The sequence below is a fragment of the Scyliorhinus torazame genome, chromosome 4, assembly GCF_047496885.1.
Source record: "Scyliorhinus torazame isolate Kashiwa2021f chromosome 4, sScyTor2.1, whole genome shotgun sequence".
In the NCBI taxonomy this organism is placed as follows: domain Eukaryota; kingdom Metazoa; phylum Chordata; class Chondrichthyes; order Carcharhiniformes; family Scyliorhinidae; genus Scyliorhinus; species Scyliorhinus torazame.
Window position 1 is genome coordinate 150,424,572 of NC_092710.1, and position 25,189 is coordinate 150,449,760.

A 25,189-nucleotide genomic window follows, 5' to 3' on the forward strand; every position below is an offset into this window, starting at 1 on the left:
TATATTTTCTCATGCAGATTTCCCATTTTGTCCTTGAGCATTTTTAGTTTAAAATGGTATTAAGCGCTCAGTACTATCCCAAGGATACTCAACCTATCCTGCAATGTAGGTGAAGAAGGTGGTCAAGAAGGCATACGCATGCTTGCCTTCATCGGCCAGGGCATTGAGTACAAGAATTGGCAGGTCATGTTACATTTGTATAAAACTTCGGTTAGGCCACATTTGGAATATTGCGTGCAGTTCTAGTCACTACAGTACCAGGACGTGGATGCTTTGGAGATGCAAAGAAGGTTTACCAGGATGTTACTTGGTTTGGAGGGTGTTAACTATGAGGAGAGGTTGAATAAACTTGGATAAAAGCAAATTACTGTGGATGCTGGAATCTGAAACAAAAGAGAAAATGCTGGAAAATCTCAGCAAGTCTGGCAGCATCTGTAGGGAGAGAAAGGAGCTAATGTTTCGAGTCCGATGACTTTGTCAAAGCTGCGACAAAGAGTCATCGGACTCGAAACGTTAGCTCCTTTCCCTCCCTACAGATGCTGCCAGACTTGCTGAGATTTTTCAGCATTTTCTCTTTCGTTGAATAAAGTTGGATTGTTTTCAAAGAACAATACAGCACAGGAACAGGCCTTTCGGTTCTCCCAGCCTGCGCCGATCACATGTTCCATCTAGACCTACCGCATGTACCCTTCTAAACCCCGTCTATTCATGTGCATATCCAGATAAGTCTTAAATGTCACTAAAGAATCTGCCTCAATCATCTCACTTGGCAGTGCATTCCAGGCCACCACCACACTCTTGTGTAAGAAACTTTCCCCGCACACCTCCACTGAACCTTTCCCCCCTCACCATGAACTTGTGCCCCCTTGGAATTTTCAATTCCGCTCTGGGGAAAAGCCTTCAACTGTTCACCCTATCTGTACCCCTAATAATTTTAAACTTCTTTGTCGCCCCTCAGCCTCCGTCTCTCTAGGGAGAACAATCCCAATTTACTCAATCTCTCCTCACAGCTAATACCCTCCATACCAGGCAACATCCTGGTAAATCTTTTCTGTACTCTCTCCAAAGCCTCCATGTTCTTCTGGTAGTGCGGTGACCAGAATTGGATACAGTATTACAAATGTGCCCTAACCAACGCTCTATATAACTAACATTATTTTCGAGCTTTTATACACCATACCCCATCCTATGAAGGCAAGCATGCCATGTGCTTTCTTTACCACCATTTCCACTGTGCTGCCAATTTTAAGGATCTGTGGACCTGCACACCCAGATCTCTGTGTCTCTATGCTCCTGATGGTTCTGCCATTTACTTTACAGCTCCCACCGGAATTGGATCTACCAAAATGCATCACCTCGCATTTGCCAGGGTTAAGTTCCATCTGCCATTTCTCTGCCTAATTCTGCAGCCTATCTATCTCCTGTTGTATTCTCTGACAATCTTCATCACTATCCGCAACTCCTGCAATCTTAGTATCATCTGAAAACTTGCTAATCATACCCGCTAAGTTTTCTTCCAAGTCATTTATATATTACAAAGAGCAGAGGTTCCAGTACCGATCCCTGCGGAACACCATTATCAAAGCAGGCCTCCATTCGGAAAAACACCCTTCCACAGCTACCATCTGTCTTGTGTTCTGAATCCTTCCAGCCAGTTCACCCCTGACCCCATGTGATTTAATCTTTTGCACCAGCCTGCCATGAGACCTTATCAAATGCTTTACTAAAGTCCATGTAGACAACATAACATCTACAGCCCTTCCCTCGTCAATCATTTTTATCACCGCCTCAAATATTTCAATTAAATTAGTGAGACATGACCTCCCTGGTACAAAACCATGCCGTCTGTCACTAATAAGACCATTCGACTTCCGGTTACGGCTTTGCGGAGCTAAGTCGCACATTCGGCGGCTCCCGCAAAAACGGACTTTTGGGCTCTTTTCAGAGCCCCCAATGGCACTTTTTTGACGTTTCCCGGTGTGGGAAGGAGTTTATAACAGCTCCCCGTCAGTATATGGCTTCAACTAGGAGCGGGAACACAAAAAAGGTGGTGGTGGACCCGAAGAAGGTGCGAGGGAAGAAGAACAAAATGGCGGCGGGCGGAGACCAGGCAGCGTGGATGCAGTGGGCGGAGGAGTAGCAGGAGGGTATCCAGCGCTGCTTCAGAAAGATTAAAACGGACCTGCTAGAGCCGATGAAGGCTTCTATTGATAAGCTGCTGGAGACACAGACGGCCGAGGGGGTGGCGATCCGCGAGGCTCGACAAAAGATCTCTGACAACAAGGACGAGATCTTAGGCCTGGCAGTAAAGGTGCAGGCGCACGAGGCGCTCCACAAGAAATGGCAGGAGTGGTTCGAGGAGATGGAGAATCGTTCGAGACGGAAGAATCTGCGGATTCTGGGCCTCCCGGAGGGGCTGGAGGGGCCAGACGTGGGGGCCTATGTGATCACCATGTTGAACTCGCTGATGGGAGCGGGGTCCTTCCAGGGGCCCCTGGAGCTGGAAGGGGCCCATAGAGTGCTGGCGAGGAGGCCCAAGGCCAACGAGCCTCCGCGGGCGGTGCTGGTGAGGTTCCATCGGTTCGTCGATCGCGAGTGTGCGCTCAGGTGGGCCAAGAAAGAGAGGAGTAGCAGGTGGGAGAATGCGGAGGTTCGAATAAACCAGGACTGGAGTGCGGAGGTGGCGAAGAGGAAGGCCGGGTATAATCGAGCGAAGGCGGTGCTGCACAGGAAGGGGGAGAAGTTTGGCATGTTGCAGCCGGCGCAACTGTGGGTTACCTACAAGGACCGGCACCAATATTTTGAGTCTCCGGAGGAGGCGTGGGCCTTTGTTCAGGCCGCGAAGTTGGACACAGACTGAGGGTCGGGATGGGCGATTGGGGACTGTGGTTGATATGTTATCATAGAATTTACAGTGCAGAAGGAGGCCATTTGGCCCATCGAGTCTGCACCGGCTCTTGGAAAGAGCACCATTCCCAAGGTCAACACCTCCACCCTATCCCCACAACCTAGCAACCCCACCCAACACTAAGGGCAATTTTGGACAGTAAGGGCAATTTATCATGGCCAATCCACCTAACCTGCACATCTTTGGACTGTGGGAGGAAACCGGAGCACCCGGAGGAAACCTACGCATATACGGGGAGGATGAGCAGACTCCGCACAGACAGTGACCCAAGCCGGAATCGAACCTGGAACCCTGGAGCGGTGAAGCAATTGTGCCCTCCACAATGCTACCATGCTGCCCACGCGGTGGCAACTGTTCTTGAACTTCCTGGCAGAACAATAAACATTGGTCAATGGCAGCAGCAGCTCGGGGGGGGGGGGTTACTTTATTATTGTTTCTGTTATTTACACTGAAGGGTCTGAGGGGGCGTATATACCTGTTGTGTTAAGTCGGGGTGTTAATGTTTATTTATTATTTATGTACAGGGGGGGGGGGGGGGGGGTATTGCTTTTCTAGATTGTGTTTTGTACTTAACCCTGTTGGGTCCTTTTTTTTCTCATTTTGTTATTGATATTTTATGAAAACCTTTAATAAATTTTTTTAAAAAAAAACTAATAAGACCATTCACTTCCAAATGTGCATGGATCCTATCTCTGAGAATCTTTTCCAACAATTTCACTGTCACTGACGTCAAGCTCACATGCATACAATTACCGGATTATCCTTGCAACCCTTCTTAAATAACGGTACATCACTGGCTATCCTCCAATCCTCTGGGATCTCACCTGTGGCCAACGAGGACACAAAGATTTCTTTTAGAGGGCCAGCTATTTTATCTCTTGTCTCCCTCAGTAATCTGGGATAGATGCCATTTGGCCCTGGCCCGGGGATTTGTCTACCGTAATGCTTTTTAACACATCTAACACCTCTTCCCTCGGAATAACAACCTGTTCTACAGTGTTTACACATCCCTCTCAGACACCATCAACCAACATGTCCCTCTCCTTTGTGAATACCGATGCAAAATACGCATTAAAGACCTCACCTGCTTCCTCTGGTTCTACACTTAATTTCCCTCCTATGTCCTTGAGTGGACCAACTCTTTCTCTAGCTACCCTCGTGTTCCTAATATACATATAAAATGCCCTGGGATTCTCCTTGATCCTGTCTGCCAAGGACATTTCGTGACCTCTTTTTGCCCTCCTAACTCCCTACTTGAGCCAGTTGGAAAGACAGAGGCTCAGGGAGACCTGATTGAGGTCAACAAAATTATGAGAGGTATAGACAGAGTGAATCGTCAGAAACTTTTTCCCAGGGTGGAAGACCCAATTACAAGGGAGCACAGGCCCAAGGTGAGAGAGGGAAACTTTAGGGGAGATGTGTGGGGAGCATTTTTCACACAGAGGGTAGTGGGTGCTTGGAACGTGTTGCCAGTGGGGGTAGTGGAAGCAGGCACGATGGCAACGTTTAAGATGTATCTTGGTAGACACATGAACGGGCGGGGAATGGAGGGATACAGATTGATTGGGCAATAAGTAGGTCTAAATAAGGAATCTGGACCGATGCAGGTTTGTTGGGCTGAACGGCCTGTTCCTGTGCTACAATGTTCTTTGTTCTATCCACAATACCTAGAATTTAAAATCATACAAGGATTGGCAATAGGAACATATAGATCTTTATTTCAAAGCCTGTAAAAAACATCAAGTACTTGAAGGGTTGAATTGCATGCTATACTTCTTTTCAATATGTTTACAAAGGGGCTGCAATGTAGAACACTCATCTGTCTTGCCCAAGAATTAAACCTTTATAAAGGTTTAATTTAACTCAAACATGCAGATCAACGGAACCAAGATCAATTCCCAGTCAGTCTTATCTGACTTCCAAAATAATGTAAATAAAGCGATAATTAATTTAAATGAAGAATTTAATTCACATTGTTAATTAATTTGAGCAGTGCTTCAGAATAGAATAATTAGATGACCTTTCATTCTTTACCTGCAATTTTTGTTCTTTTTGAGTTGACATAGTTCAGTGCAACATTTGTCCATAGTTAAATATAGAAGTCCAGGATCACATTGCTCTCCTTCATCCACACGTGAATTCCCACATACTTTGTTGTTCCTTTCCTGAAAGCACTTGGATGCTTTACTAAGTAGTGTCTGATAAATCGATCGTTTGCTGCAGTTGGAGAAGAGCTGGAGAATCATACACTTTCATGAGTTGCAATTTGGGAATCCAGTAAACATTTTAAAACATGAATAAAGGCAACTCACTTATTTCAATTATGACAATTTTCGAGCTAGTACAACTTTCAGTTCAAATGCATTTTTGAGTGATTGATGAGATGGGTAAATATGCAGGATTCAGAGAGGAAAAGTATCCAATACATTTATCAATGGATCAGGAGAGATTGGTGGATGGTCCACCGAATCTCTGCAAGAAGTTAAATGCATCGAGCTAAATACTACTTAAATACTTAGCCAAGCACTGTATTCGTTATAGAGCTGTATTAAACATTACCATGTTGTATTTGTTTCTGTTCCATGCTACTGTATGATAAATTAAACTGAATTACTGGATAAGCAATTGTTGTTTTTTCAAGCTTTTCCATATTGATTAACAAGAACAAGCAAATCTAACTCCGTTTCCTATACTTCATACAGGAAAATTAAAGATTTAAACACCAGTAAAACCTTTGTTAAACCTCACATGTATGTTACATCGAATGGAGAAATTCTAATGAAGCATCATATCCAATAGAAGAAAATGTTGTCATGTCACTGATGTTAATAGAACAACACATTGATGTTTGGGAAACCCAAATGCTACATCAGAGCAAATGCACATTTGCACATTGAATAAAATTTATAGACAAAAAAGTCTTGACAGAGAGGGAGGGGGGTGCCATGGTCAAAGCTATGCTCCATGGACTGAGTTTAGAAAGAACGTCTTCACCCAAAGGGTTGTGAATCTATGGAATTCCTTGCCCAGTGAAGCAGTTGAGGCTCCTTCATTAAATGTTTTTAAGATAAAGATAGATAGTTTTTTGAAGAATAAAGGGATTAAGGGTTATGGTGTTCGGGCCGGAAAGTGGAGTTGAGTCCACAAAAGATCAGCCATGATCTCATTGGCTCGAGGGGCCAGATGGCCTACTCCTGTTCGTAGTTCTTATGTTCTTATGAATGTGCAAAACACTGGCTTGAATTCAATCTCATTATATATTTACATAAGTGATAGTAAAAATTAACATTTTTGTTTACACTGATAGCTGATTTATTCACTGCAAATATAAAGACCAATGATCAAAGGGATCTAATTTTTAAGCTTTTACATTTTTGTCAATTCAGACCTTTTATTTTGGGACAGCAGCTGGAGAGAGATAAAAGCTGAACCCTTTGAGGCATAGTTCCACATGTAACTCCCGGTATTTCATTGAAAAAGTCATATTCTTCATGCATGTTGTGATGGGAGTGTCCCTTGAAGAAATGTTTTTGTCTTATCAAATGGCTTCAGTGATGTCATTGCGTGGGTGGAGCTGGGCTGTGGCTCCATGTTTTTACTTTTGTTTTTGGTTTGGGAGCTGGCTATGGCTCTGAGCTTTACTTTCACTTTGAGTTTGAACTGTTTTGTACAGCACAGATTGAAAAAGAAGGTTTTTTCCTCTACTGCATTTTAAAAGCTGTTTCCAGACTGTGTGATAACTTGAAAAGAAATCTGCTGTTTTGGAAAGGACACAAGAGCATTCAATCCAAACCAGGTCTTGAGTGTTGTGTGTTGGGCCACACCTTTGAAAAGGGTTTTCTGGTTTATGGGATCTTATTAAATTGGAACAGCTTAAGGGGAAATTTATTAAGGGTTATACATAGAGTACTGTGGGTGGGATTCTCCCATTCGGCGGCAGAGTGTCCACGCCGTCGGAAACGCCATCGCGTTTCACGATGGCGTGAACGGTGCGCTGGGAATACGGATTCTGGCCCCTATAGGGGGCCAGCACGGTGCTGGAGCGGTTCACGCCGCTTCAGCCTCCCATTCCAGCATGAACTGTGCGCCGTGGGATCCGCGCATGCGCAGTGGCGCCGGCGTCAACGAGGACATGCACAGTGGCGCCGGCGACAACCCGCGCATGCGCGGTGGCCTCCCTCGACCCACCGGCCCCGACGCAACATGGCGTGGGAGGTCAGGGGCCGGCGCGTCGGGTTTCCCAAAATAGGCCCGGGAAGCGAGAGGCCGACCCGCCGATCGTTGTGCCCCGATCGTGGTCCAGGCCCTATCGGAGGCCCCTCCTGGGTTCGGAGCCCCCCTCTCCCCCCACAGGCCACCCCGACCCTGCGCGCAGAGTTCCTGCCGGTTGCGACCAGGTGTGGACGGCGCCGGTGGGACTCTGCCTTTTTAGAGCGGTCGCTTGGCCCATGCGGGCTGGAGAATTGGCGGCCCGCAACCGGTGCCGTGCCAATTATCCGCTCCGCGGAGAATCACGTGCTGGCATGGCGTGATTACGGGGATTCTCCGGCCTCGCGTGGGGCTGGGAGAATCCCGCCTTGTAGCTGAGTGGGGTATTTATGTTTGTAGTTGATAAAAATGCTTACTGTGTGTGTTTCTAAAATGTTAACTAAATTCGAACTCCATGATATACTTTGGAGTTTTCTAAACCCTGGCCCCTAACAACGTACTGAGGTGGTGAGGATGAACAGGCAAATTTCGATTGGGGTCCTTCACAACCATGCTGGATCAAATCTTAGCTGTAACAGATATATTTACCAGGAGTATTGGCCAGATATCAAATATGGCACGGTCATGTCTATATTACTTCATTGATTATTGGACAGTGCTTTTACCAACTGGACAATTTTATATTACTTTTCAGATATTTTATATTTCCTTCATGGCCATTTCTGACCAAATCATCACCTCAACTTCTTGGACATGTTGATTCCTTGCTGGGCTTTAGCTTTATTGGTGTCAGCCATGATTCACATGTGAGCCAGTGAAACAGTGAAGATCTGTAGCTTATTAAATCCTTACCAATATCATGCAAGACACGTACAGACCTAGCTATCAAGTATTGACATGCCCATACTTTGAGAAGTTGACAAGAGAGCAAGCAAAAGGAGAAACCCAAGCCACTTTTCTCCTTCAGAACTGCTGAGAGCTTTGAGCATTTCCTTTTCAGGCATTCGATCTCAAAGTTTCCTGATCACGTCTGGACTTGGGTACCAAGTAAATTTCCCTCTGTTTTTGTCCCTATAACAAATGCATGATGTTTAAAATGTTGGTTGAATTGCTTTGAAATATTCATCCTGCAATTCAGTTTTTGGGTTGCGGGTGTGTTCTTTGAATAAAATAGTAAAAACTGTAACCATAGAAAAAGCTACCCACACTACTTTCTTGAATGTTTCCATTTCCCACAGCAACCAAGTTCATGACCTCCCAATTTAATCTCAAAAGTCTGCGGAAGAAAGGTGAGCTTTAAGCTAGGGAGCCCTAGCAACATTGTTGTTCAAACTCATTTAGCAAAATACCTTACAGAATTTAATATATCACTCTGGACTGGATTCAAATTCAGAATCCAGAGGTAACCCACTCCTTCAGTTCTAATAGTTTTTTTTATTCAAGAAGAGGTTTACAGTTAGAGTTCACTGCTATGTTTTTAAATAGGTTGGATAGCACTAAATAGCAGTTGGCTAGCCAATCAAACCTTACCTGGCTTATGATAATGCATTCCTTTGTAATAGGGATTGACAAAATAAATACTGTTGTAACTGACCAGCATTAAAAGCTCAGTTCTACTGTACCTTGTTATTACCCTGGTCACCACTCACTGCTATGGGATACATGACGTATTTCCCACCACCATCCTCAGTTGGGGCACATTCGCTGGTATCTGGATCATGCTCTGCTCCAAAATTATGGCCTAATTCATGTGTAGTGACAAGATCTGCTTCCTGTTTTGTAATTAAAATCATGAAAACTTTAGATAAACAGCCATTCGTGACTTTCAAAATTCAAGACAGAATGCATTTGTGTCGTTTTTTTAAAAATTGAGATAAATAAAGGCATGAAAGACAAACGCAGCGTGAATTTTCCTGCCCCATTTCATAGATACATAGAAGATAGGAGCAGGAGGAGGTCTTTTGGCCCTTCAAGCCTGCTCAGCCATTCATCACGATCATGGTTGACCATCCAACTCAATAGCCTAATCCTTTTTTTATTAAATTTAGAGTACCCAATTCATTTTTCCAATTAAGGGGCAATTTAACGTGGCCAATTAACCTACCCTGCACATCGGCGAAACCCATGCAAACACTGGGAGAATGTGCAAACTCCACACGGACAGTGACCCAGAGCCGGGATCAAACCTGGGACCTCAGCGTCGTGAGGCAGCAATGCTATCTACAGCGCCATCAATAGCCTAATCCTGCTTTCTCCCCATAGCCTTTGATTCCATTTTTCCCAAGTGCTATATCTAGCCGCCTCTTGCATATATTCAATATTTTTTCATCAACTACTTCCTGTGGTAATGAATTCCACAGGCTCACCACTCTTTGGGTGAAGAAATGTCTCCTTATATCTGTCCGAAATGGTTTATCCTGAATCCTCAGACTGTGACCCCTGGACACACTCATTGGTAACATCTTCCCTGCATCTACCCTGTCTAGTCCCGTTAAAATTTTATAAGTCTCTATGAGATCCCCCTCATTCTTCTGAACTCCAGCGAGAACAATCCCAACCTAGTCAATCTCTCCTCACATGACAGTCCCGCCATCCCTGCAATCAGTCTGGTAAACCTTCGCTGCACTCCCTCGAGAGCAAGAACATCCTTCCTCAGAGAAGGAGATCAAAACTGCAGGTGTGGCCTCACCAATGCCCTGGATAATTGCAGCAACACATCATTGCTTCTATACTCGAAACCTCTTGCAATTAAGGCCAACATACCATTAGACTTTTTTACCACCTGCTGCACCTGCAGGCTTACCTTTAGCGACTGGTGCACAAGGCCACCCAGGTCCCGCTGTACATTCCCTTCTCCCAATTTACAACCATTCAGGTAGTAATCTGCCTTCCTATTTTTGCTTCCAAAGTGAATAACCTCACACTTATCCAAATTATACTGCATGTGCCATTGATTTGCCCACTCGCCCAACCTGTCCAGATCATGCTGTAGGATCCCTGCATCTTCGTCAGAGTTCACCCTCCCACCCAACTTGGTATCGTCTGCAAATTTTGAGGTGTTACATTTTGTTCCCTCATCCAAATCATTTATATTGTGAATAGCTGGGGTCCCAGCACCGATCCCTGTGGTACCCCACTAGTTACTGCCTGCCAATTTGAAAATAACCCATTAATCCCTACTCTTTGTTTCCTCTCTGCCAACCAGTTCGCTATCCACCTAAATACATTTTTTCCCCCAATCTCATGCTCTTTAATTTTACACATTAATCTCTTATGTGGACTTTGTCAAAAGCGTTCTGAAAGTCCAAATATACCACATCGACTGGCTCCCCCTTGTCAACTGTACTGGTTACATCTTCTTTTTTTTTTATTTTTTTTAACTTTTATAAATGTTTTATTGAAAATTTTTTCCCAAACAACAATTTTTCCCCTCTTACAAAGCAAACGCAACAATAACAATACAGAAATTTTAAACAATACACAAGTAACAAAACCCCTTTATCTTTGACCTAAACTAAACCCCCCCTCCCCCCCCCCCCCCTCCCCCTGGGTTGCTGCTGCTGGTCATCTGTCTTCCCTCTAACGTTCCCCTAGGTAGTCGAGAAATGGCTGCCACCGCCTGGTGAACCCTTGAGCCGATCCTCTCAGGGCAAACTTTATCTGCTCCAGTTTAATGAACCCCGCCATATCATTTACCCAGGCCTCCAGTCCGGGGGGTTTCGCCTCCTTCCACATGAGTAGGATCCTGCGCCGGGCTACTAGGGACGCAAAGGCCACAACGTCGGCCTCTTTCGCCTCCTGCACTCCCGGCTCTTCCGCAACTCCAAATAGAGCTAACCCCCAGCCTGGTTTGACCCGGGCCTTCACCACCCGCGAAATCACTCCCGTCACTCCCTTCCAATACCCTTCCAGTGCCGGGCATGCCCAAAACATATGTGCGTGGTTTGCCGGGCTCCCGCCACACCTCCCACATTTGTCCTCCACTCCAAAGAACCTGCTCAATCTTGCTCCCGTTATGTGTGCTCTATGTAGCACCTTAAATTGAATCAGGCTAAGCCTGGCGCATGAGGAAGAGGAATTTACCCTGCTTAGGGCATCAGCCCACATACCCTCCTCTATCTCCTCCCCTAGTTCTTCTTCCCACTTTCCTTTTAGTTCGCCCACCGACTTCTCCCCCTCTTCCCTCATCTCTCGGTAAATCTCTGACACCTTGCCCTCTCCGACCCACACCCCTGAAAGCACCCTGTCCTGTATCCCCTGTGTCGGGAGCAATGGAAATTCCCTCACCTGTTGTCTAGTAAATGCCCTCACCTGCATATATCTCAAGAAATTTCCCCGGGGCAACTTATACTTTTCCTCCAATGCTCCCAAGCTCGCAAAAGTCCCATCTATAAATAAATCTCCCACCCTCCTAATTCCCAACTGGAACCAGCTCTGAAATCCTCCATCCATTCTTCCTGGGGCGAACCTATGGTTGTTCCTGATTGGGGACCCCACCAGGGCTCCCCGCACCCCTCTCTGTCGCCTCCACTGTCCCCAGATATTCAATGTTGCCGCCACCACCGGGTTCGTGGTAAACTTTTTAGGTGAGATCGGTAGCGGCGCCGTCACCAGCGCCTCTAAACTCGTCCCTTTACAGGACTTTCTCTCCAGTCTTTCCCACGCCGCTCCCTCACCCTCCATCATCCATTTACGTATCATTGCCACATTGGCGGCCCAATAGTAATCGCCCAAGTTCGGTAGTGCCAATCCTCCTCTGTCCCTACTACGCTGAAGGAACCCCCTCCTTACTCTCGGAACTTTCCCTGCCCACACGAAGCTCGTGATGCTCCTGTCTATTTTATTAAAAAAGGTCTTAGTGATTAGTATAGGGAGACATTGAAATACAAATAAGAACCTCGGGAGGACCATCATCTTAATTGCTTGCACCCTGCCCGCCAGCGATAGAGGCTGCATGTCCCACCTCTTGAAGTCCTCCTCCATTTGTTCTACCAACCGTGTCAGATTAAGTCTGTGCAAGGTTCCCCAGCTCCTAGCGATCTGAATCCCCAGGTATCGGAAGTTTCTTTCCACTTTCCTTAGAGGCAAGCCTTCTATCTCTCTACTCTGGTCCCCTGGATGTATCACAAATAATTCACTCTTTCCCATGTTTAGCCTATACCCCGAGAAATCCCCGAACCCCCTCAAAATTCGCATAACCTCTATCATTCCCCCCGCTGGGTCCGACACGTATAACAATAGGTCATCCGCATATAACGAGACTCGGTGTTCTTCTCCCCCTCTAATCACCCCTCTCCATTTCCTGGAGTCTCTCAACGCCATGGCCAGAGGTTCAATTGCCAACGCGAACAACAATGGAGACAGCGGGCATCCCTGTCTTGTTCCCCTATATAGTCGGAAATACTCCGATCTATGTCGACCTGTAACTACGCTTGCCGTTGGAGCCCCATAAAGAAGTCTAACCCAGCTAATAAACCCGTTCCCAAACCCAAACCTCCTTAACACTTCCCATAAATACTCCCACTCCACCCTATCAAATGCCTTCTCTGCGTCCATTGCCGCCACTATCTCTGCCTCCCCCTCCACTGGGGGCATCATTATCACCCCTAATAGTCGTCGCACGTTAACATTCAGTTGTCTCCCTTTTACGAACCCTGTCTGATCTTCGTGCACCACCCCCGGGACACAGTCCTCTATCCTCGATGCCAGTACCTTTGCCAACAATTTGGCGTCCACGTTCAACAATGAAATGGGTCTATAGGACCCGCACTGCAACGGATCTTTATCCCTCTTCAAAATTAACGATATCGTCGCCTCCGACATCGTCGGGGGTAGAGTCCCCCCTTTCCTGGCCTCATTGAACGTCCTCACCATCAACGGGGCCAACAAGTCCACATATTTTCTGTAATACTCCACCGGGAACCCGTCTGGTCCTGGGGCCTTCCCTGCTTGCATGCTTCCCAGTCCCTTAATAACCTCGTCCACCCCAATCGGTGCCCCCAGGCCTACCACCCCCCGCTCCTCCACTTTCGGGAACCTCAATTGGTCCAGGAACTGCCGCATCCCCTCCTCTCCCTCTGAGGGTTGAGACCTATACAGTTCCTCATAGAAGGTCTTGAACACCTCATTTATCTTTCCTGCCCTTCGCACCGTGTCTCCCCTTTCGTCTCTAATTCCTCCTATTTCCCTCGCTGCTGCCCTCTTTCGCAATTGATGAGCCAACAGGCGACTCGCCTTTTCCCCATATTCATACCTCCTCCCCTGTGCCTTCCTCCACAGTACCTCCGCCTTTCTGGTGGTCAGAAGGTCAAATTCCGTCTGGAGTCGTCTCCTCTCCCTGTACAATTCCTCCTCCGGGGTCTCTGCAAATTCCCTATCCACCCTTAAAATCTCCCCCAGTAATCTTTCCCTTTCCTTGGCCTCTGTTTTCCTTTTGTGGGCCCCAATGGAGATCAACTCTCCTCTGACCACCGCTTTTAGTGCTTCCCATACCACTCCCACAGGGACCTCGCCGTCGTCATTGACCTCCAGGTATCTCTCAATACACCCGCACTCTTGCACACACTCCCTCATCCGCCATCAGTCCCACATCTAATCGCCAGAGTGTTCTCTGCTCCCTTTCCTCTCCTAATTCCAGGTCCACCCAATGTGGGGCATGATCCGAAACCGCTATGGCTGAGTACTCAGCTTCTTCCACCCTAGAGATCAACGACCTTCCCAAAACAAAAAAATCTATCCGGGAGTACACTTTATGGACATGGGAGAAGAAGGAATACTCCCTAGCCCTAGGTCTAAGAAATCGCCATGGATCCACTCCCCCCATTTGGTCCATAAACCCCTTAAGTACCTTGGCCGCTGCCGGCCTTCTTCCGGTCCTTGAGCTGGATCTATCTAGCCCCGGGTCCAGCACCGTATTAAAGTCCCCTCCTAAAATCAAGTTTCCTACCTCCAGGTCCGGTATACGCCCCAGCATCCGTCTCATAAATCCCGCATCGTCCCAGTTTGGGGCATACACGTTAACCAACACGACCTCCATTCCCTCCAGCCTGCCACTCACCATTACATATCTACCTCCGCTATCTGCTACAATGTTCTTTGCTTCAAATGCGACCTGTTTCCCCACCAAAATGGCCACCCCTCTATTCTTTGCGTCCAGTCCTGAGTGGAACACCTGTCCCACCCATCCTTTCCTTAGCCTAACTTGGTCCGCCACCTTTAGGTGCGTCTCTTGGAGCATAACCACGTCTGCCCTTAGTCCTTTCAAATGCGCGAGCACTCGGGCCCTTTTTATCGGTCCGTTCAGGCCTCTCACGTTCCACGTGATCAGCCTCACTAGGGGGCTACCTGCCCCCCTCCCGTGTCGACTAGCCATTACCTTCTCTAGGCCAGTCCCATATCCCGCCTCCGCGCTCCCGCTCGCTCCCCCAGCGTCGCACACCATCCCCGCCCACCCACTCTTTAGCCATTTCCTTTTGGATTTCCGCAGCAGCAACCCAGTTGTCCCCCCCCCCCTTCTCCCTCCCTCCTCCCCTCCCCGCTAGATCTCTTTCTAGCTTGATTGCTCCCCCCATATTACTTCCGTAAGTCAGCTGACTTCAACTGACCCCGGCTACTCCTGCTCACTCCTCGACCTCCCCATGTGGGGAACTCCCATCCGCCTTGCGCCTGTCTTCCCGCCTTATTCTTTCTGGTGCGGGAACATCCCTTTACCTGACCCGCCTCTTATGGCGCAGCTCCCTTTCCCCTCCCCCTCCCCTTCCCCATTCTCCAACTATGTCCCGTCTTTCCCCCCTCACCGGCGCCCACATTTCCCCAATGTCTCCCCCCTTCCCTGTTTACTTCTCAATTAACTTCCACCGTAACATTATCAATAACATTTCCTGCAGCATCAGTCCCTCAGTTCCGATCCAATTTCTCTTCTTTGATGAAGGTCCATGCTTCCTCCGCCGTCTCGAAATAATGGTGTCTCTCCTGATACGTGACCCATAGTCTTGCCGGCTGCAGCATCCCGAACTTCACCTTCCTTTTATGCAACACCTCTTTGGCTCGGTTGAAGCTCGCCCTCCTTCTCGCCACCTCCGCACTCCAATCCTGGTATACCCGTACCACTGCATTCTCCCATCTGCTACTCCGCACCTTTTTAGCCCATCTCAGGACCTCTTCTCTATCCTTAAGGCGGTAAAATCGCACGATTATCGCCCTGGGTGGTTCTCCCGCTTTTGGTCTTCTCGCCGGAATCCGATTTGCCCACTCCACCTCCAAGGGGCCCGTAGGGGCCTCAGCACCCATCAGTGAGCTCAGCATCGTACTTGCGTACGCTCCACAGTCCACTCCTTCCACACCCTCAGGGAGACCCAGTATCCGAAGGTTCTTCCTTCGCGCTCCATTTTCTAGGGCTTCGATCCTTTCAGTACACTTTTTATGAAGTGCCTCGTGCGTCTGTGTCTTAACCGCCAGGCCCAGGATCTCGTCCTCAATATCTGTCACCTTCTGCTCCACCACACGGAGCTCTGTCTCCTGGGTCTTTAATGTCTCCTTGAGCCCCTCAATTGCCTGTAGCAACGGGGTCAGCACCTCCCTCTTCAGCAGCTCCACGCACCGTCTCACAATTTCATGCTCAGGCCCCCATGTCGCCTGCGCTTTCTCCGCCGCCATCTTGTACTTCTCTCTTTCTGACCCTTTGGTCGACGATTCCTCGCGCTGCAGCCGCCGCCGCCGGTTTTTTCCTCCTTCGTTTGGGGGGGACTCCCTTCTCACACGCCCCACACCGGGTTGCGTCGTCGAAAAATTCCCCGTTGAGGCTCTTAAAAGAGCCCGAAGGTCCGTCGGAGCTGGAGCCGCCGAAGCGTGCGGCTAGCTAGGCATCACCGCAACCGGAAGTCCCTTCAGTGGCCTTGATGAGGTCTTTTCACAGTTGTTCCCTCTGCTGCTAGAATTCACCTTTGATACAGGCCCTCAGGTCAGCTTGCAGCTTTAAGCTTGCCCTTCCCCCGCCTGCATGCTGGAAGAGGCCCTGTTTATCCTGTAGTTGCAGCCAAATCTTTCACTGTTTCTGCGTGTGTCTGGCAACCAAGAGACATACCCTTCCTGGGGGACACTGTCGGGGGAATATTGCCGCCTTCTTCCCACACCGGGAAATGTCAAACAAATGCCGTGGGGGCCCTGTAAAAGAGCCCAAAAGTCCGTTCCAAGCAGGAGCTGCCGAATATGCGACCTAGCTCTGCATAGCCGCACCCGGAAGTGCTGGTTACATCTTCAAAGAATGCCAACTGCTTTGTCAAGAATGTTTTTCCCTTCATAAATTCATGCTGACTCTGACTGATCCTGCCACTGCATTCTAAATGTTCCGCTATAAAGTCCTTTTAAATGGATTCAAGCATTTTCCCCAGTACCGATGTTAGGCTTACTGGTCTATAATGCCCTGCTTTCTCTCTACCTCCCTTTTTGAATATTGGAGTGATGTGAGCTACCCTCCAATCTGCAGGGATAGTTCCAGAGTTGATAGAATCCCGGAAGATGACCACCAATGAATCCACTATTTCCAGAGCCACCTCCTTAAGCACTCTGGGATGCAGATTCTCAGGCCCCAGGGATTTATCCGCCTTCAATCCCATCAATTTTCCCAGCACCATTTCTCTACCAATGTTAATCTCCCTCAATTCTTCCCACTCACTAAACATTTCTTTCTCCAACATATCTAGTATCTGATTTGTGTCTTCTTTTGTGAAGGCAGAACCAAAGTATGTATACAATTGCTCAGCCATTTCTTTGTCCCTTATTATGCATTATCCTGTTTCTGTCTGTAGGGGGCCTACATTTCTCTTTACCAATCTCTTTCTCTTCACATATCTATAGAAACTCTTAGTGTCAGTCTTTATGTTCCCTGCAAGCTTCCTTTCGTACTGTACTTTCCCCTTCTTAATCAATCCCTTCGTCCTTCTTTGCTGAATCCCAATCCTCAGACCTATTATGTTTCTTGGCCAATCTGTATGCTTCTTCCTTGGATACTATTTCTAATTTCCTGTGTAAGCCATTGATTAGCCCTCTTACCCCCTTTCCTTTTCTGCCAGACAGGAATGGACAGATGCTGTAGTTCCCCCATGCGTTCCTTGAATGTTTGCCATTGTCAATCCACTGTCATCCCTTTAAGTAACTCTCCCCAATCTATCAAGGCCAACTCGCGCCTCATGGGCGGGATTCTCCGACCCCCCGCCGGGTCGGAGAATCGCCGGGGGCTGGCGTGAATCTCGCCCCTGCCGGTTGCCGAATTCTCCGGGGTGGGAATCGCGCTGCGCCGGTTGGTGCCCCCCCCACCCCCCCCCCCCCCGGCGATTCTCTGGCCCGCGATGGGCCGAAGTCCCGCTGCTGGAATGCCTGTCCTGCCGGCGAGAATCAAACCACCACTCTTACCAGCGGGACACGGCGGCCTCCGGGGTCCTTGGGGGGGGGGGGGGGGGGGGGCAATCTGGCCCTGGGGGGTGCCCCCACGGTGGCCTGGTCCGCGATCGGGGCCCACCGATCTGCGGGCGGGCCTGTGCCGTGGGGGCACTCTTTTCCTTCCGCCTTCGCCATGGTCTCCACTATGGCGGAGGCGGAAGAGACGCCCTCCACTGCGCAAGCGCGGGGATGCCATGAGCGGCCGCTGACGACCCGCACATGCGCCGCACGGCAAAGTCATTTCCGCGCCAGCTGGTGGGGCACCAAAGGCCTTTCCCGCCAGCTGGAGGGGCGGAAATCAGTCCGGCGCTGGCCTAGCCCCTCAAGGTGAGGGCTCGGCCCCTCAAGATGCGGAGAATTCCGCACCTATGGGGCGGCGCGATGCCGGTCTGATATTGCAAATGCTCCGTGCATTAAGGCACAGAGCCTTCAAGTTTGTCTTTTTCAAATTGTTTGACTTGCTCCCAGTTTTTTTCTCTTTTGCCCTGTTTGAATTTTGTCCTTGGTTTCTCCACGTATCACTTTTCTACCTTTTGTTTTTATCCTTGCTCCCTCTTTCTCTGACTCCTTGCCTAGGTTCTGTAGCCACCTCGGTTGGCCAATTCCCGATGTAAAATGAAGAACAGCAAAGGCTGAAGAGAAATTCAGGCAACACATGCAGAAACTAGCAGGTGCAAGTTTACTGTGTATTAAACTCTGCAAAAGCCCAGACAGCATCGATACAAGCAGCCACCTGCATAATAATGTAGCAGCCATCTACAATCTAATGAGCGATCCCCGGGAACAATCGAAACATTTGAGATAAACAAGGCCAAGCCAGACTCCTCGGAGCCAGCAGGAGCCAACACAAAAGAGGTTAACGGACACCTCAAGACCGCCCGTCGATCAGGGAACCGCTCCAGTATTGGAGAAATCGAACCAAGCGATTGGAATGAAGTTCAATCACTTGAAACCAGGTATGGGGTCCGCCCCAAAAGGCGGGACGCCCCTGGGGACTATAAGGTAAAGCTCCCAGGTTCAAATCGTCCTTCTTGACAGGGTCACTCAGCAACGCGAACCAACCCTTGACAGTGACCTGTTCAGCTGCTGCCAAAAGACCGCAAGTCTCAAGTCAACGCTCGCTACGAGATAGGCGCTCCTAGCTACCAGTCCATACCAGCTTTTACATCCCGCAGACTCAGAACCCGAACGAAAGGCCATTTGTTCCCCTGACCTGGTGGGCCAGTCCGAAGCTAAGTATATGCCTGTTAGTTGTAGAAGTAGCTTAGAAAGTAGCGTTTATGCATGAGTAGATTGTGTGTAAATAAATGTGCTTTGATTTGAATCTTACTAATTGGTGTATTGAGTTATTGATCATTACTTGAACTTGAGCCTCGTGGCGGTATCATAAAGATACCTGGCGACTCGAGAGCAAAGGTTATAAAACAGAGCCAATTGAACCAACCAAAGGTTAGCACCATATTACTGGCAACATCTGACGGGACCCGATCTAGAAGTGGCTTAACCACTCCGGGAGAACCCAAAAATTTGAATTAGAGATCCAATTGGGAACAGAAAACCACAAGTGTTCAAGCAGTTCTGATCAATCCTCATAATTCGGACGTGTGTGTAACTAACAGGGCGATAAGGTAATACTGATAGATTTTTTGTTGCGACAAAACTGTCGGGAGTTTGTATTTCGGAAAATAGCGAAAGCCGTACCCGTAATTACAGCACCGCCTTAGTACCCCTTGTTCCAAATTTAAGAGAGCATTCAGATAGGAAAGATGGCAATGCAGGCAATGCAACGCCTCATGAACCCCGAAGAATTTGCGGCCGCAGCGACCAGCAGCAGTAGAGTAGGACAGTGTCCTGTTTGGGAAGAGGAAATCAGGAAGTACCTCAAAGGGAAAGGATGGTCCCTTTGGAGCGAATTCTGTGAAAATGAGGAAACAGGTCCCGGGAGCATAGGACATACTTGGTGGGAGAACCTGAGCGAGATTCACAAGAAGAGCTTAGGAAAAGCTCGCAACCGATGGCAATCGTGTCCTGTTTGGCACAATTGCGAGGCACAGAGGAGGTCGTTAGGACGCTCTGGAAAGAGATAGAAGGCATACATTGAATGAGCAAGGTCGATGTCAGCGAGGTAGAGAAAGAGAACGCAGAGTTAAGGAGGAAGTTAGCTGCAAAAGAAGGAGAGGTGGATGATGCCAAGTGGGCACACCAGTCTTGTCTGGCGCACTTAAGCAGCTTCCAATCCCAGAACGAAAAGGCCTATCAGGACACGCAACGTGCAGTCCTGGTACGAGGGGAAACCGAGAAGCAGGTAGAGGCAATGCAGAGGGAGTGTAGTGACCTGAAGGCAGCGTTAAGAGCACTCCATGCTGCCACCACGGAGCAAAGACAAAGCTCATTAGACCACGCAAAGTGCTGGAAGCAGATTGCAGAACTGCAATCTCTGCTTTCAGTTCAAAAATGATTCCAGGAAACATTTGGATCACAGCTAGATGAGGAAGACGGCCCTGACTGGGAAGAATTAAATGAGACAACGTAGAGATATGTTCAGGGAACATGTGCGCAGGGAAAGCGCCAGAAGAGAAAAGTGCCCCAACCCCCCACAGAGCAGATAGTTCAGGCTCTAATGAACCCAGTAACCACCCACCACACAGCCACATCGGACAACACGGAATTTCTGTACACCACCCCCTCAACAGTGACCCAATTACGGGACGCGTGCGAGAAAATCACACCGTTCCTCCCCACCTCAGACTCCCACCATTTATTTGCCAGAGTAAAGCAGCAGGCGACCATGTACAGCCTGGATGAGCGAGAGCACGTGAAGCTCACAGTTTTGAGTTTAGACCCTTCGGTCGTAGCAGCCCTTCCCGACCCATAGAATGTAGGAGGAGGCACCCTTGCAGAAATGCATACCGCGGTCCTAGACGCGATCGGGTATAACCGGGGTGACCCCGTAGATGGTCTCAATAAGTGCAGGCAAAAGAAAACAGAGCACCCCACAGCGTTTGCTGGACGCCTGTGGATCCATTTTGCAGCAGTATTCGGAGACTTAGGCCGCGCCCATTTGTCCCCAGACAACATGGCCAAATGGACCCGCACCCTTATCTCCCATGCCACAGAAACAGGACAAAAAGCTTGTGCGAATTATGATCCCTCAGAGGAGGCTCATAATGAGAAATGATTCGTAAAAAGATTGTCCCGCACCTGGGAGCAGTCTGTACAAAACAAACCCGCAGTTAAAAATCCCGAAGAACAGCAGGCAGAAGCAGACATACACGCAGTTAAAACACACCAGAACCCCGCATGGGTAAATGAAGGCAAGAACAGCCCCCTACAAAAGTCACAGGAGTGTTACAACTGTGGAATGTTGGGACACTTTGCAAGAGAATGCAATGCCCCACAAAAGCAACAGAGCACCCAGCAGGCAGGCACTCTAAATAAGAACAGGACACAGCCGATACATAGCGTTAGCACCCGTTCAGATCAGACGGACCTGACCGGAACGGACTGACGGTGTTCGGGCTTCCCCAGTTGGTCTGCGACACCCTTTGGGATAGGTCCAGCCGACCAGTCGTTGCAGCAAAAATACGGGGACAGCCCATCAGAGTTTCTCTGGGACACAGGAGGGTCCCGTACCACAATAAATTCCTCCACCATGTTTCAAAAAGACACGTGGCCCACTGAATCCACCATCACCCTCAGCGGCTTTACAGGCCACTCACAGCAGGGACACATCACAGCCCCTGTACCCATTCAAATTGGCAACATCACCACCAAGCACCCCATAGTTTTAGTCGACCTGCCCCACACAGCAGAACACATTTTGGGAATTGATTTTATGAATTCCCACAACCTGTCCTTTGATCCAGTCAATCAATGTGTCTGGGAAATGGCAAAATCTGCAACACTCACAATAGGAGAATATGCAAACAAAATTAGCGCAGTAGGCGAGTTTTGGTTTGACCCCACCACGATTAGCACGGACAAGCAGGTTAGGGCAGTTTTACAAAAGAACAGGACAGGTTTCGCGACCCACAAACACGACTGTGGCCGGATGACTGGTTCAGTACAAATCACAGGACCTGACCCTAGACCCCAAAAACAATATGGATTTCCCCAAGAGGCAGAGGGAGAAATCGCAAAAGTTATCGACAGCTTATTAGAGCAGGGCGTACTTAGGTCAGTAGCCTCCACTAATAATGCCCCGATTTGGCCAGTGAGAAAGTCCGATGGATCATGGCGACTGACCATCGATTACCAGGAACTCAACAAAGTCAGCCCCGCAGTAGCCATAAGTCCCGAGGCCATGCTCAAGCAGGGACTCAATTCCCGATACTTTACGATTTTGGATATCAGTAATGGATTCTGGTCCATTCCATTGGCAAAAGCGTGCCAGTACAAATTTGCCTTCACCTTTAAAAACCAACAGTACACGTGGACATGCCTTCCACAAGGATTCCACAACTCCCCCTCCATTTCACACCGACAGCTGGCAAATGGTTTAGCCAAATTTTCTCGCCCCGAATGGCTGGTCTAGTATGTAGACGACCTACTACTGCAGACAAACACCAAGGAAGAGCACATCGAGCTTCTGTCCGAACTCCTGGAACTCCTACAAGCAATTGGATGTAAAGTTAACCCTAAAAAGGCCCAGATTTTGGAAAACAAAGTGATATATTTGGGTACAATTATCACACATGGTAAACGCGAGATCGAGCATAAAAGGATTGACTCGATTGCTAAATTGCCCCGTCCCCAGAACGTCTCAGCGTTCCGGCCATTTTTAGGATTTGTTGGCTACTGCCGAAATCACATTGACGGTTTCGCCAGCAAGGCAGCACCCCTCTCAGACCTCCTAAAGAAAGGAGCCCCCTGGGAATGGCTTCCGCAGCATACGGATGCTGTGGACTCTTTGAAAAGAGTACTCATAGCAGCCCCCGCACTACAAGTTCCAGAACCGCTTTCCCCTTACGCTATAGAGGTAGCAAGCACAGACCGCACCCTTTCGGCCGTGCTCCTCCAGGAACAGTGGCTTACGCCTCCAGAGTTTTAGATGCTGTGGATCAGGGATTTTCAGCCTGTGAAAGGCACCTGCTCGCAGTTTTTTGGGCAGTACAGTATTTTTCTTACATTACCGGACTAAACCCCATCACAATCCTCACAGAACACACCCCACCCAATTTTTACTTGACGGACAACTTAAGGACGGTACAGTTAGTCAGATTAGAGCAGCCAGATGGACCCTTCTTTTGCAGGGACGGGACATCACTGTTAAAAGGACAAAGACCAACACTTTTTTAGCCGATAGCATACAGTACCCCGGAACCCCCCATGAATGTGAAATTATCTCTCCACACCACAACACAGGCCCCTTTATTGCAACCCCCCCCCCCCCCCCCCCCCCCAGAAAGATAGGTAGTTCAACCCAGAGCCCCAAGCACACAGACACGTTGAACCCATCAGAATATATGTGGATGGATCTTCCACAATATTAGAAGGGAAGCACATAACAGGATGCGGTATTTACGTCGAGGACGCGCAGGGTAGCGCCCTAGAAGAAATAGCAATAAAACTTCCAGGACACTTAGGCGCGCAGGCAGCAGAACTTGCGGCCATTGCATACATAGTGTAACACCCAGATTCCTTCCCCAGCCCAGCAGACATATATTCGGACATACATCTATGTCTGCAACAGCCTTGCGGAATTCCTACCCCTGTGGAAAGCAAGAGGATTTGTTTCCGCAGACGGAAAACCCCTCCCTCAGCCCCATTGCTCCGTCACATTTTAAAGCGAGCACAGAACAGGACCTTTGGAATAGTTAAAGTTCATAGTCACCATTGTTCCTCCCCCCACTGGAAATGTAAAAGCCGACGTACTGGCTAAAGCAGATTCCAGGCGCGGATATTCTTGGACACCCCCCGAAAGCGCACCAGTGAATGCAGTTCAGGTCTCGCAGACTAATATCAAGGATTTAGTGCAGGCCCAGAAGCAGGATAGCAATCTCAGGGAGATTTTAAAAGGAAGATTCCCAGCACCTTTTGATAGGTTTAAGAATGCACTGACCACGCATGACGGTGTGGTGCTAAAAGACACCCTTTATGTGGTTCCTGAACAGGACAGGAATCAACTGATTGGTTTGTTCCATGACGGTCATGGGCATCAGGGAATTTATCCCACTACAGCCCACCTCAGGCAACTATGTTGGTGGCCGAGTTGGAAAGAAGATGCAACTCAGTACGTTGAGAATTGTCTTATCTGTGCCCAAAAAAGTCCAGACAGATATGCCAAAAAAGCTCAACTCAGTCACACCCGACCCGTTAATGGCCCCTGGACTAACCTGCAGATTGATTATATTGGACCATTGCCCCCTTGCAGGAATGGTTATAAATATGTACTCGTGGTGATAGACACGTTTAACAAATGGGTGGAAGCATTCCCATCCAGAACAAACACGGCAAAGACCACAGCCAAGATTTTAACCCACCACACCTTTACGAGATGGGGACTCCCCCGCAGCATTGAATCCGACCAAGGTTCCCATTTTACGGGACCTGTCATGAAGAACGTCCTCACGATATTTGGCATTACCCAAAAATTCCACATCGCATACCACCCCCAGTCAAGTGGTATCGTGGAGCGCATGAATCGGACCCTAAAATCCACCCTCAGAAAAATGGTCCAGCAAAACAACACCACTTGGGACTCAGTCCTCCCTTTTGCGCTGATGTTTTTGCGAAATACAGTTTCAACTTCCACAGGTTACACCCCACACACCCTCATGACTGGACGCCCCATGAAAGGCACAGAATTTTTACTGAATTAGACTTGACCAGCCCCGAAGTGACGGCCCTCACACACGCGAAAGCAGTAGAACAATTAGTGGACAATGTTAAGACGGCTCAGCTAGCAGCCGCAGTGAAATTGGGGGACAAGAAAGAAACAGAGCCTGGTTCGATAAGACAGTGCATGCGACTGAGTTCAGTGTAGGACAGCAAGTCATGCTCTCCGTATACAACCCCAGCACATTCCTGTCACCTAAATATTCGGGTCCGTACTCCATTGCGGACAAAGCCCTTCCGTCTACAAAATAAAGTACCCCAATGGAAAGACTGCGTGGTTCCATATTAACCAGCTTAAGGCATATGGAACACAGTCTAACCACGCACATCACGTTATGCTCGACGCAGCAGACCACGCCCCACCCACGGCCAACGTAACCCTACCCTCCCCCAACACGTCCAGCCCAGCCACGGACTCAACCCTGACTCCACCCCCAAACTATAGACTCCGCCCCAGAACGCCCACAGACTGCAGTAGCAGCGACAGCGACTGTGACTCGGACAATAGCCACAGCACGCCTCCCTACTATCCCCAAGCAACAGGACCCACACCCAGCGAATCTGACCACGATTCGAGTGATCCCTTCATAGAACATAGAACATTACAGCGCAGTACAGGCCCTTCGGCCCTCGATGTTGCGCCGACCTGTGAAACCACTCTAAAGCCCATCTACACTATTCCCTTATTGTCCATATGTCTATCCAATGACCATTTGAATGTCCTTAGTGTTGGCGAGTCCACTACTGTTGCAGGCAGGGCATTCCACGCCGTTACTACTCTCCGAGTAAAGAACCTAC

The 25,189-nt window shown here is 48.6% G+C and overlaps 1 protein-coding gene across 2 annotated transcripts in view; it reads right to left on the reverse strand.

The window, feature by feature from the left end:
• The window catches only part of LOC140410533 (disintegrin and metalloproteinase domain-containing protein 17-like), a 103,329-nt gene that overhangs the window by 27,304 nt on the left and 50,836 nt on the right, over positions 1 to 25,189 (reverse strand). For both annotated transcript variants that reach the window (XM_072498756.1, XM_072498755.1), the window contains exons 11-12: positions 8,740 to 8,889; positions 4,943 to 5,142 (exon numbers count right to left, since the gene is read on the reverse strand). In XM_072498756.1, the coding sequence (XP_072354857.1) occupies positions 4,943 to 5,142; positions 8,740 to 8,889 (350 nt within the window). The remainder of the gene's footprint in view (positions 1 to 4,942; positions 5,143 to 8,739; positions 8,890 to 25,189) is intronic.